The following is a 14,815-nucleotide window of genomic DNA, read 5'->3' on the forward strand; positions in this document are numbered from 1 at the left end:
ATAATAAAGGACAAAGAACAATAGGGAAATATGAAATTTAGATATTGAAAGTGAAAAGTAGCCTTGACAGATTGTCCAGAGCCTATAAATTTCGTAGATGACACTGAGGTGTTATAGTTAGTGTCTTAATTATCCTTGATCATCTTCTATAATCTCATCAGAGCTTGTTACTGGAATCTGATGGAATACCAGACATGCATCCATGCATCTGATGGGGTTTCACCCAATCATCACCAGATCTGCTTGCTTCGTTACCAGATCTATGATTTCACACCAAAACATCGCCAGATCTGATGGGGCTTCACACCAGATCTGCAGTCTTGTAAACAGGGTTACATGCTTGAAATCGAGTTGAGTACATTAAAGGCAAAGGTCAAAACAAATAAGCATTTGCATCAATTTCAATAATTCCAACAACATAAAGTTGAACTTTACAGAAAACCTCATACGGTACTAAGCCTTTAACACACCAAAGAATGAAACGAAAGGAAGCAAAATAAACTGAAGATCTACACACAACTGCTAAGTATAAGAACCAGAGGCGCTACACTAGAATGAAGAATAAATTTCATTTTGTTGTTTACCTAGGTGAACACAACTTTTTTTATCAGTGAACAATACAAAATGTATACTTCGTCTTTAATTTGATCCCAACTCACAAGTAAAGCAGAACAATCCACTCAATCTGCTGTTTGATCAAGGTGAATGCCACACAATACAACCTTCTCCTTAAACCCCACATAAACCAATGTTTTCCCATTTTCCTCTTCTACTTTAATCCTGACTACCAAGTAAACCACCAAGAATCAACCCACAAGCATGTATAAAAAATAATAAATAAAGAAGATAAAAACCCATTTGGTAAAAACCCAGCATCCAGATACACCTGAAACAAAAGGTTGGAAGCTAAGATTCAAAGCCCTTCAAAAAGCTAAACTCAGTTTTCACTGAATCCAGAAAAGTAAAAGATTTTGCGAAGTTTAATTTTCACACAAGTCTTAGAAAACAATTTCTTAGCACTCGTAGATCTACAAAAATAAAGAGAAGGCATTTATAAACACCTTGAATGCAATAACAAACAACAACCAGTATTTCATCTTTATTTAATATTGAAGCACATAAGTCAAAGATGAAAGAAACAAAACTAACAAATTATAACATAGGATCCCATATCCGTGCATCATAAGAGCTAGAAATAACCAATATAGGCATTATCTTTAACAAAGAGACATAACGCCCAGTGAACAAATATACTTCTGATGTGGGACAAAAAAAAGATGATACTCAAGTAATTATTGATTTACTTATGCCTCAACTCAAACTGAGAGAGAAATCATCTACAAATAAGCCCCTGCACAATGAGATATGGACAGAGGATATACAATTCAGCCCATTCAGCCCATTACAGCCAAACTCCCAAAAAATCAAAAACAACTATCCACTCCTTACAAAAAGAAAATCAAACTCAAAAAAGGGTCTAGGATGTCTGCCTTTAAACAGCGGGTGAATTGCCAGCTAGGGGTGGCAAATGGGTGGGTTGGGTTGGGGTTGAGTATCAACCCACCCATATTGACCCACTAACCCATTTGCCACCCATGTTAGTGGGTCACAACCCACTTTGACCTTGACCCACCCTAACCCACCCACTTGACCCTAAATAAACTTTTTTACCACAACCCTTGCATTTCAAAAAAATTGTAAAAGTGTTGCAGAAAAATACAAAACCACAGAAAATGCAAAGTTTGATAGATATTGCTGAAAACACATAAAATGATAAAAAATTTCAAAAGTATATTTTTCAGCCAAAAAATTTCTGATATTTCAAAATAATAAATAAAACAACAAAAATTCAAAAATTATGTAGTTCAATTAAAAAATAATAATTATAGAAAAATATTGAAAATGGTAATAAAATTTTCCAAGAAACTTTATCTTTGAGGTAAAAAAAGGAAAAATATTAAAGAAAACAGAAAATGATAATAAAATTATAAAATAAAATAATAATCCTTGTTATATATAATAATCACATAAAATATACATAAAATGATAAAAATCTGAAAAAAAAATAGGCAGCGGTAGTGCCTCCCAGATCAGATGGTATTGCCTTCGTTGACATCATCTGCTCTGATTGTTTTCCCCCTGTTTCTCCTCCTATGCTCTGCTTAACCTTCCAAAAGAAAAACATAAGCAGACAGGGACGGAGAAACCTATACGCCAGGGAGGAAAGCTGTGATGGGTGGTGTTGAAACAAGGTTGCAACAGGGTCGTTGCTTAAAAGCTGGGGGAGGAGGAACTCCAACAGAAAGCTTTGGGACAACGTTCTGAACTGAGAACCTCCATCTATCGTTTGATTAAGGTGTTGTTGCCAGTGGCGGCGATCATCGTTCAACTATTGAAAGCTTAAATCTCCATCTTCCACTATTAAGGTGTCGTTGCTGGCGGTGGTGATCATGGTCAACGATTCAAAGCTTCAAAATCTCCATCTGCCGCTGATTAAGGTGTCGTTGCTAGCGGCCACAAGATTGGTAATAGCAGAAATGGCGCCTTGAGCCCTAAATAGCGAGGATGGCAGACTAGCAGTGGTGAGAGTGGTTATCGGTGGTTTTGAAACTTGAGCAAACCCTAAGCAGAAAGCCCTAAACAGTAAACAAAGAGAGGAAATTTGTAGAGGAGAAGAAAGTGTATGAACAAAACCTAAAACTTAGGGTCAATGGGTAACCCTCAACCCAACCCCACCCTGACCTTCTTCCACTGACCCTAATGGGTCACTTGACCCATGTTGACCACCATTGGAATGGGTGGGTATGGGTGGGTTGGGGTCAAAATTGCCAGTCCTATTGCCAACCAAGAGTGGATCATCCCCAGTATTTTTCTCAGCACTTCTTCCTTTGAATTCTGAATTCCTTCAAAAGTTCTGTTATTTCTTTCACTCCACACAGCCCAAAATACAGCTGCTGGAACAATGCTTCATGCCACCTTTCCAGCCCTGATTAGACCTCCCAGACACCAAGCCTCTATGAATCCCCTCACATCAGCTGGGAAACATAGCTTAACTTCAAATAATTCCAACACTCTTAGCCACACTCAGTGACTAAATTCACAGTGTATCAGCAAGTGGCTAGAGGACTCCACATTTCCAATACATAGAGAACATGCCATGTTCACCAAGCTTCTAAACCTCTTTTAACTAAATTCTCTTTGGTTAGAATATTATTGAGCACTGCTGACCATACAAAAAAGGCCAGATTAGAGGGCACAGCTCTAATTCATATCCTAATTGTCTTCCTCCTTTGAAACAACTTTCAAAAAGGATTTCACAGAGAAAACACCTGATTTCTCAAAACTCCAATCTCTTTTATCTTCCCCTATTCCAGTTGTCTTCGAGTCATATAAAATCTGAAGCAGTCTGAATAGAGAGATGCCACCTCCCAATCATTTAAATTTTCCCTTAATTGAGGGTTCCAAATGCAGTGATCATTCTGTCTTTCCAAATAATCTGCAACTATTGCATGGTTATGGAGATTCAATGAACAAACGAAAAGCTTGTGGAGAAGGCTAATAGTAGCCAAATATGGGATGAGTAGCAGGGAATGGGAAACAGATGAGATAAGATCATCTTATGGATGCTCAAACTGGAAGGCAATACAAAAAATTCAGCCTCAGTTTTTGAAGGGGATAAAATACAAAGTGGCAAATGGCAGAAGTGTTCTCTTTGGAAGGATAATTGGTGTGAAGAAGGCCTTTTAATGAATTTATTCCCCGATCTGTTTGAAAAAGTTCAAACTAAATTTTGAGGGTTAAAACTAGCCCCTTTCACTTGGTATCATCGGATAAGTTATTCAATTACTTATCCAATATGACCAAGATAGCACAGAACAATCAATTAAATGAGTTATGGCCAATTTATAGCCAACAAGTCTGTAATGCTAGCTTTATTTGGGTAATTTGAGTTTTTGAATTAGAGCTAGTAGTTTTTGTGGTTTATTTTAGTAGGTATTTTTTTAGAAGTCATTTCTTTATTAAGAATTCATGTAAAACTTGTAGTGGGGCAAAAGGACAATTTTTGGGAGTAATAGTCAATCTGGAAGTCATTACAACTATAGGTATCAATAGTGAGCGATTAGCATAGTTGTCAAGGTGCCAAGCAATAGGGAAATGTCTAGTAGCCAATGGCAGTTATTTTTTAATAAAAAATGCACGGCGGTTTTATCTCATTTCTTTATTTCCTTTAATGAGTCAGCTTGTTTCCTGTTAATGAATAGCTGAGTGCTATTGCTGCCTGGATACATCTTTTTCACCTGTTCCCAAATCAGCTTGGCTGTATCTAAGAAGATTAGTCCACTGCTGATTTTAGAATCCATAGAATTCTATAGCCATGTCTTGATTTGGGCATCTTCTTGCACCCATTCAGCATACTTTGAGGTGGTTGAATCAGGCTTAGCCTCAGTCAAATACTTGAGTTTTCCTTTTTTCAAGTCAAAAAGACCACCGACATTGCCTAAATGGCATAATTCTCTCTGCCTATGATTTTAATTGATGCCATTTGGACAGGTAAAAAGTCTGCCAACACCACAACAGCCCCCTTTGGTTCCATATTAATCACTTTAACTTATAGATTATAGTTCACCAACAACAAACAGAACTAGTACCTCACTTACAGCAGTAAATTTCCCCTTACAGTAGGTAGAGCAGTCCTATCTCAATTCAAAAGAAAGTCATCACTCACCTGTTGAGCAGCAGTTACCATCCAATCACCTTCTAGACTCATCCAACTACATAGATTGCATATTATCTTCACAATGCATGACTCTATAGCACTTACCAATCACTTCACCAGCAAGTCCACCACTTCTCGCACCTTTTCTTGATATGAATGTCACATCAGATCACTCCCTCTAATTTTCCAGGCAGAGGGCTCACAGATTTCACTTTTCACTCATCACACACTACATATGAGAACTGAATGTCTGATTAGCAGAGGAGGTACCTTTCAGTCTCCTCTCAATGAAATATTCTGATCAGATAAGAGGGAAGAAAGAAAAGGTAAAACAAAGGTATCAGGGCTCTGATACCATGTACAGACCATAGTTGTCAAGGCGTCGCCTAGGAAACTAGGCGCCCTTGGCTGGGCACCTCGCCCAAATGCCTTGACTTTTAGCAACTAGGCACCCACCTAGGTGACAAAAATGACAAGGCGGGCGCCTTTTATATATCATTTATATTGCTGTATCTTATTAATGTATGTGTTAACACATTTTATCATAAGCTATATATATCAATTATACTTTGTTTTAATGTTTTACTAATGAAATTTAAAAGATCAAAGGGTTTTGAGAAGAGAACAAGAAAGAAAGAAAGAAAGAAAAAGAAAGAAAGAGGAAAGAACGAATAGAATAATGAAATTAATACAAGTAAAAGATCTTTATTTTTTAGATGTGATGATTTGCCACATTTTTAGAGGAAATTTAATGTTCTTAATAAAGAGAATTGCTATTTTTTCAATTAACATACATGCTGAATGGTATATAAAATAGGAAACTAGCCAAAAGTCAGTTTTTTATATTATAAAATTTTTATTGCCTAGGTGACTACGCAACTAGGCACCCCAGTGTCGCCCAGAATCGCCTAGGAGCCTTGAAAAACCTATAGTACAGAATGTACCTGGCAGTAAATTTCTTCCACAAAAAATAAGGAGAAAGCAAGAAGAAAAGGGAGAAAGCTCAGTCCAAGAAAGAAGAGAAGAACTTGACAGCTGATTAGGTCAAAGAGAATAACACCCTAATTGACCAGCAGGAATTTATATTATTCTGACTTATAAAGAAGTAAATTACAATAGTAATTCTGATCAGTAAAAGATGAGTGACTAAACTAACCCCAATTAAGCTATAACATCAGAAAACACAAATACGCCTGTTCTAACAGTCCAAACATAAAGAATAAAGGAAGAGGAAAACATAAACAACAAGGCATGAAAACTCAATTGTTCATCAACTTTTCCCATTTTCAGTCCATTTCTAATTCTTCCTAGTGTGTCTTGCTGATGGTTCTTCTTCAGTTGCTTCTGGCTTTGGTACTGACCCACTTTACATTTGTCTCTCTCTTCAGTCCTTTAGGCTCAGTTTGGAAGGAGTACAAATACAAATATGTAGAGTGCAAAACCTTGTATTTTCTATTATTTTTGTATGTATTTGTACTGTACATATTTGTATTTGAACTCTTTCCAAACTGACCCTTATGTTACTAAATTTCCTTTTAATTTTATGTTAGTAAGTTAACCAAACCCCTTAATTGTTCTATGTTATGGTCCTAAGGTTAAATGCTTGGCTGCTCGATGCATTCCAACAATCTTAAACCTTTTAGCAAATTGGTTAAGCACATAACAAATGGTAGTAGAGCCTACCACCATATCTCAAGTTCGAATTGTGAAGAGGACTACATAGAGAAGAGTGGAAGCTATCATAGAAAAGACTACCTAGGGTAGAGTGAAAGCTGTTACAAAAAGGGCTACCTACCGCCAGAGTGAGAGCCATCGTGGAGAGGGCTACCTGTCATTTAGAGAGAAAGAGCCACTGAAATGTTGGCCCATAGTGGAGAGGGCTACCTGTCTTGAGGCTTTTGACAAATTGGTCAAGCATGTAATAGAGAGAGAGAGAGAGAGAGTGAGGAAAAAAGGAGTCTTGTACAAACAGAAGTGAGAAGAAAAAAATCTCATATTTGTACAGACCATCTATTTATAATATCTTGTAACTTCAGAAATTACAAAAAGGCCTTTCAGTGCTAAAATTAACAACAAAATGAATTTATTCAAGAAAGGGTGAAGAGAAGATGCAAGCCATGCCATGATGTCCAAATATGGCTACCAACATGGACACAATTAAAAAAACGGGGATATGACTCTCCATAATCCTGACTCAAATGCAGTTATGCCTATCTAATTTTTGAAGCTAAGTGCCATTTCTTAAGACTTATATCTGGCCAAATTTAATTAAATTTCTAAAATATACAGATTTCTAAACAACAACATTTTACACATTTTAAGTGTTAAATTAACAAAAGTATATTCATAAGTGCCTATGCAAAATATTTGATGTTGTATCGGGTACATACCATGTCTCACACTGGTAGGTTATGCATGTACACGTATCTAGCACACAAATCTTTGGTGACCTCTAACCCCCCCCCCTCCACTCTCTTTTCCTGTGAAGGAAGTAAGGTGTTCCCTATTCCTCCTAAAATGACTGCCTTCTGTGGGGAAGTCTTCCTTGGAAGCATTAATACTCTTGATCTTTTAAAAAGAAAAGGCCTAATTGGTGTTTCTCCAAGCTAGTGTATCTTATGCAAATTGAATGGTGAGACTGCATACCACTTACTAACCTCTAGTCCTTTTGCTTGTTTTATTTGGGATTGGTTTCTTGTTTGTTTTGGGTGTAGATTAATCCCCCTTGTTAGCTTGGACAGGTCTACTTTTAAATGTCAAATGAAGAGGGGCAGAATTATGTGGAGGTGCACAAGAGCAGTGTTGTGGACACTTTGGGAGGAGAGAAACTTTAGAACATTTGAAGGAAAAGAAAGAAGCAACTAAGCAAGAAGGCTGTTATCGAAAGTATCACAAATTTACAATGAAGGTAGAACACTGGCTAAAGATTTTGGACCTATTTTCAGATTTCACAATAGATAACTTCTTCAGGAATTGGGGCGCAATTACAAGTTCTTCATTAAGGAACCAAAGGAAAATAAAGATTGGTCACCACCGCCTAGAGGTTGGCTGAAAATTGAACTTTGATGGGACTAGTAATGGGAAACCCAGGTCTGTCTGAAGTTGAAGTAGAGATGACAATGGAAATATAGTTGCATTATTTTCAGGGACAATTGGGCAAGGATACTCTACTCAGGCAGAGCTTATGACTGCAGTGATTGGATTGCAAAAAACAAAGGAAGTGGGGGCTGATAAGCTAGTTGTTGAAGGTGACTCCAAAGTAATTATAAGTTAATTTGTTGGATGGTGGTAAAGCTAATTGGGGTTACAGAAATGAAATCAACAAATGGCTTGGCTACTGGTTTAGTGAAGAAAGGGGTTACTAAATACCAGTTGCATGGGTCTCAGTTGTAAAAAATCTAATTTGGGGTGGGATAGCAGGGGCTAAGCTCACAGTCTACATTTGTAACAAAAAGCTGCAACCTCTTGTTGTACTACTATATCTTTATATCAATAAAATTCTGTTTTCTGTTGCTGATAAAAAATGTACACGCATCCAGCTATCATAAGTTATAACACCCTTCCATTAACAAGAAAGGAGGGAGGGTGGACTGCCTAGCAAAGCAAAGTGCCCCCCCCCCCCCCCCCCAAACAAGAAAGAGCCACAAAATAGAATCCTTTCTGATGGATACCCCAAACCTCCAATGCAAATCACTCCTCAAAAACCCCCTTTAGCAAGCTCACCAGCAATCAACTCTAGGGGTGCTCACAGTTCGGTTAACTGAACCATAAGCCTATTTTCCAAACAGAACTAGTACTACAGGTTTTTGGGAAACCATGAACAAAGACTGATACAAAGCCAATCAGTTCGGTTTTCAACCAGTTCAGTTCTTTGGTTTTTCGTCTTTTTAATATTCATAATATATATTATAAATAAATATATAAATATATAATAAAAGTACTAAAAATATAATATATTATATACCAGTCAGTTTGGTTAACCAGAATATTTGGTTCAGTTTAATCAGTTCGGTTTGGTTTTCGGATTTTGATGAGCACCCCTAATCAACTCCATGTAAAGTTATGAACAGTGTCTTCAATCAAGATGACAAAAATCTAACATCACTAATTTTGTAGTCCAAATTTCACAGATATGCTAGCAATCTATCCTCCATCCAATAACAATCTCAGAGCAACCATTTTTAAATGTGATCAAAGAGTTTTTTTTTTTTTTCAGATATGTGTGCTCCCCATTTTGTTGGTGGGGTTAAAAGGTCAGGATTAACCTTTGCCAAAGAACAACTGGATGAGATGGTGTTGCATGGACACAAACAGAGGCACAAGAATCAGACTCTAACATGTATCCAAGAGTCTGACTCAGCAAGATGAAGAAACATGGACTTGGGAACATGTTTAAAAAAGAAGGGTTACATCAGGTTGGCAACCAGCACCAAAACTTTTTCCAAACTCTCGTGACCATCTTATACCCATAGGAAGTTTATGTTGGTTGCTTATTAATGTTCTGTAGGAAAAATCTCAGTCTTGATGTACATTAGCTATCCATTTATGCCACAATGTACAGTACAACACAGACACTTCATCCATTTAGGAGAGTCCAGGCAACAACACAGACACTTGATCCATACCGGTTCTGCTCTCTATAGAGCTTCCTAAATATTAATCACTTTATCACTCCTCAACCAATATAGGTTAAATCAGTATGCCCTTGAAGAGACCACAAAGAGACCAATCCCAAAGTTCAATCCTCCCATTGCTTCCCAAATTCCAAAGCATTTTGGCTTGGCAGCCCTTTTGGCTTCCACCATTTATTGATGGTCATTCCTCCAAATCATTGTTCTTTTTTTGATTGGTTAATCCTCCAAATCTTTGTCTTTTACATACACTAGCTTAAACACATCACAATCATAAAAGAATTATACCTACTAGCCAGCCTCTGCAGAGCCCAACCTTTGGGTGGTCATTCAGTTCTCTCAAAGTAAGCTTATTTTTAACAACACCCATACAGATATATACCTCACCTACTTTCTCAGTGCCAATGCACTTGGCCTTTGAGTTTCTGGCTACTCAAGATTATCTCACTTTTTCATTGCTCCTCTGAGGCCCTCACCATGCCTTCTGTTAAAGTGAAGTTTGATGCATCACCAGTGAACATCTTGGCTGGCACCATGTAAACACCTCCTCAGAATACATGGGGCCTTTCCTGGAAGGTTTTGCCTATTTATCTGAAACTTACTTCCTTCAAGAGAAAGTCATACTTTTTCTTTGAATCAATTAAGTTTAAAAAAGCTCCCTACACATTGCTCCCTTTTAGGAGCTTTTTAATGATTCAATGGAACTTCTGTCACCATAGATCCAGAGAAGTTCATAGTGAATAGCATTGCCAATTTCTGAACTGATAATGTACGGACAGAACAATGGTAAATGGTCCAGACCCCTTTCTGTAACTACTTCATTCTTTGGGGATTTTGGGAAAATCAATCATCATTTGGTTTGTTATTCAATAAATGATTTATCTAATTTCTATTTTCCATCTCCATATTCTAAGGAATAGGAGTAGTACCTTGTAATGAGAAAGTGGGCTGCCTATGAGTTTCACCTGCAAAAAAAACTCAATAACTGTAGCCATACTGCAATGCTCAACCGTAGGGGTAAATGTAATCCTGAATAAATCACATTTAATTATTCAATAGCATTTCCTTGGAGATTGGAGATTTGACTTGTAAGATATAAGCATGAAAATTATTAACCTAAAAGCAGAAGAATCTATGAAATTATCTGACATGGCTATTTCTGACATGCCTATTCAATTGCATCTTCTGTAAATAATTTGAGTTCGTCAAAGAATAAGGATCCTCTGGATCTTTTATATCTCTAAAATGATTTAATATTGTAAAGAAAATAAATAATTCCATAAGATACAACAACAAAGATTGTCTGTATGAGAGAGAGAGAGACCATGATATACAGTTTTATCCTATTTAATCATAAGAAAGCCTATAATTTTAACAAAAAAGTAAATGATTACTGAGGCTAGTGCAATTAAAAATAATAAAATAGTACACGACACATCATGAAGATGGAAAATTATAACAAATTAACTGTTATGAGAAATTATTAAAATCCTTGATCCATTTATGACATATGCCTACTTGTGCTCATATGCTGAAGAAAGCAATTGAGTTTTCCCTTTTCTGATTGGCACCAGGAAAAAAAAAAGTATAGAGCTGTACAAAGTAGGGGGGAAGCACCCCAGACAAGCCACTCTAGAGTTTACACCCTCCACACTAAAAATAGTCTGTAATTATATGCAAATCTCCTCTTAAACAAGCATAGGTCCTTCAGCACTAACATACAATCTGCTAAATAAGGTCCTCTTCTACATGACAATGCTCAAACAGTCTGGACGCCCTCAAAAATCTTTCTATTCCCCACCCTCCAGATGCAACAACAGATAGCAAAGAGGATATTATACAAAGAACAGGCACCAGTAAAACCCAAAAAGCCTCGAATTGGTGACTGAAAAGGTGCCCCACATCAAAATTAGTATGTGAAAAACACCATCTTTCAGGTTTTGTCAAATTACAAGATCAGGTGGTCAACAGATTATTGTGATTCCTAGGACATTGAACATTGTTAGTGTTAGGCATATGAAGGTCCCTAGGATTAAGGTAATCCACTGTGAGCACCTTACCAAGAAAAAGACAAAGAAAAAAAAACACCTGCTGATTCCAAATGCAGTCAAAACCTGTTGTCTTATTTCTATCTGGAGAAATTTTACTTTGCTAATTGTTTTCTGAGATATGAATATTTATTTTATAGTAAAAATAGAAGGTTTTTTATGGGCAATGATGAATAATCTACAAGTGCTAAAGCACTATATCAGGGACCCTCACCCCCCCCCCCCCGAAAAAAAAAAAAAAGAAAAAGAAAGACTGATCCTTAATTTGCATCATTAGCTTAAGATTCCTGTTGTGGTGCCCTAGAATAACTGCTCCCTACTAACTCCTTGTCATGCCAATGCATCTGTCAAACCATTTGCTGTCCTGCTGACCTACATAAATGTGGATCTCAACCCTTGCAGTTCCGTTCACTTCTCTTATGGTATGCCTGCAGCACGTGCACCTGCTCTTTGATTTAGAGTCCTCCCAATTTTCAATAATTGCAACAAAGCTAATAATTCTGCCTTAACAGAGTTTACATATCCGATGGGGCCTGAAATAATGCCAAAATTGTACCTTCCTCATTCATTAAAGCACCTCCTATCCCTGCTGATCCAGGATTACCTAAAACGCATCCATCAAAATTCCATTTAACCATGCTTGGTGGCAGATAGATATCATATATACAGAATTCAACTTCCACAAGAAAGTGGTTAATGACAGAAGCTTCAACTTTTTTCCAATATCTCCCCTATATATTCCCAAGCATGATGCAAATTCCCTTTGCAAAGTTGACTAACCAGAGAGTATAAAACAGTTTCATCAAGAATGTAACCCATTCCAAACAAATAATCTAAAACCAGTAAAGCATCGTCCAACCTACTACTTGAAGAGAGATATTGAACCAATCTCTGAAAGGTCTCTCTCTGTGGTCTCTGCTTACTCCTTAACATATTGATCAACCACTCCATGCTCTCCTTTGCATTTCCGGCTTTACACAATCCAGTAATTATATGATCACAAGTACATACCAGTGGCTCCAAACCCCTATTCCGCATGTCATTCCACAACTCTATTGCTTCTTGTGCATTTCCCATGTCACAAAGTGCTTGGATAAGAGGAGTGTAAGATGAGATGGTCGGATGCATTCCCATCCCCAGGATTTCATAGAAAAGGTCCATAGCCTCCAGTGCCTTCTTTTCTTTGCAAAGGCCCTGAATCAGAGTATTGTATGTCACCACATCACGTTCAATTCCCTTCTTGGGCATTTCTTCAAAGAGTTTATGCGCTTCATCCATTTTCCCATGTAAACAAAACCCAGCAATCATGGTGTTATAACTCACCGTGCTTTCTCCATACCCTCTTTCACACATCTCTCTACGCAACTTCTGAGCCATTTCTAAGTCACCCATCTTACAATAACCATCAATAAGTACATTATAAGTATATGGATTTGGAATGAACCCCTTCCTAATCATCTCGAACCATAGCTTCCTCCCTTCACCAATCAAACCCATTTTACAGAGACCATCGATCATCGTCGTGTACATAACCCTGTCGGGAGAATACCCTCTCTCCTTTAGGTCACAAAAAATCCGAAAAGCTTCTTGCCCCATTCCGTTCTTGCAGAGCCCATTTATGATTTCCTGATAAACGAATATGTCAGGAGTCCGTTTCTTCGCGATCATCAAATGGAGAAGCTCCGAGACTTTTCCATAATTCCCATCCTTGCATAACCCAGATATCAATTTGGTAAAAGCAACATTATCAGGGACATGCCCGGCTTCTAAGACTTGCCGAAGAAGCTCATAAGCTTCCGAAAGCTTTTTGTCCTTGCAGAAGGCTTGAATGAGATATCCAACCGTATCCACATTGCCCACAAGGCTGGATTCCATCATCTCCCCATATAGTTCCCAAACAAGATCGGTCCTCCCAATCCGAAGAGAACCCAACAAAGCTACGTTCCAGACAGCGAGGGGCGGCGTGTGACCAAGGCTTTTGAGCCGGGAAAACACATCGAGGGCTTCATGAATGGATCCCTCCTCGCAGACGCATTTGATGAAGGACTCTAAAGAAGACGATGGGGGGCAGAATCCGGGTGGAGAACGGAGGAGAAGGGATTTTGCAGCGTTGGGGGCGTTGGCGGCCACTAAGATATCAAAGAGAGTGTTGCAAGTTTGAGAGTCGGGGGAGAAGTCAGGATGGGAGCAGAGCCAGTTGAAGAAACGAATAGAGAAGAAGGCATTGTTTTGACGCTTGAGAATTTCCAGAATACAGTTGGAGTGGTGGAAGATATCGCGACCCAGAGAAGGGAAATCGGAAAGGAGGGTTCTTTCCCATCTGGGCTGGGTTCGTATGGTCTTACATACCTCTCCAGCGATTACTTCTGTGAAATCGATCTGCTGCTGTTGTTGATGATGATGATTACATTCTTCTTGTTTGATTTGATCCCCCTTATCTCGATCTCCCCCTCCAACGACTAGATTAAGATTTCGAGTGGCTTTTTCGAGGAAAGGACGTGGACTTTGAAGCCTGCGAGCGTTCTGGCGAAGGAAGCTGATGACTGACGACGGAGATCTCTCCATTTCAGTTCTTTTTTCTTCCTCAAAATTTCAAAGTACAAGAACTTACAAGAGTTTTGAGGCCTACTGCGACAGTTCAAAAAAGGCCCGGCCTTCGCGTTTTCAGGTTCGGCGACTCCGTCTGTCCGAAACAGCCCTCGCTCTCGCTCTCATTTTTCGAGGCCGTTTGAGAGGGCATCAGCCATCAGCGGTTTCTGGCTTTGCAAGTAGACCTGGCAATCGGGTTGGGTGGGTCGGTTTCGGGTTGGGTCAAGTTATTTCGGGTTGGGTTGTCAAATGTTACGGGCCAAAAAATAATTGAAATTTAAAAAATAAAGAAAAATTACATGAAAAATATCAAAATTAAAAGAATTAATCTTAAAATTCCAAATATAAAATAAAAACTTGAATATTTAACAATTTAAAGAGTAAATAATAAAAAGTAAAGAATAAATAGAAAAAATTAAAGAGTGGAAATTTCTAACAATGCATAAATAATCTCAATTAGACTTGAGAATCGGGTCAGTGGGTTGACCCATGACCCAATCCAGGTTTTTTCGGGTTGGGTCTAGTTGGGTCATTTTCACATTCGGGTTGCTAAATATGAGACCCTAACCCTATTTTTTTGGGTTGGGTTGGGTCGGGTTCGCAGGTTGGGTCAACTTTTTGCTAGGTCTATTTGCAAGGTCAAGTGGTCAATGGCACCAAGTATCAAATTATTGGTATCGGGTATGTATCAGATACTTCGAATACGAATATGAATACAAATATATTTTAAAAATGCATGGATTTAAACAAAAAATATAGAAACGCTTGAATACATTAGTAAAATATATACAAATCTTATAAATACATTAATCATACTAAACTAAAAGTTG

The 14,815-nt window shown here is 37.9% G+C and overlaps 1 protein-coding gene across 1 annotated transcript; it reads right to left on the reverse strand.

Moving 5' to 3' along the window:
• Window positions 1–10,883: 10,883 nt before the first annotated feature.
• On the reverse strand, window positions 10,884–14,131 carry LOC104600378 (uncharacterized). Its single transcript, XM_010263288.3, has one exon. The coding sequence runs from the start codon at window positions 13,959–13,961 to the stop codon at window positions 12,105–12,107; it is 1,857 nt and encodes a 618-aa protein (XP_010261590.1). The 5' UTR covers window positions 13,962–14,131; the 3' UTR covers window positions 10,884–12,104.
• Window positions 14,132–14,815: the final 684 nt, after the last annotated feature.

This window comes from Nelumbo nucifera, chromosome 1 (assembly GCF_055504915.1).
Source record: "Nelumbo nucifera cultivar China Antique chromosome 1, China Antique-T2T, whole genome shotgun sequence".
Lineage (NCBI taxonomy): Eukaryota > Viridiplantae > Streptophyta > Magnoliopsida > Proteales > Nelumbonaceae > Nelumbo > Nelumbo nucifera.

Bases quoted from the DNA above. Each gene is read 5' to 3' on its own strand.
- LOC104600378 (XM_010263288.3), bottom strand. From the start codon at position 13,961: ATGGAGAGATCTCCGTCGTCAGTCATCAGCTTCCTTCGCCAGAACGCT.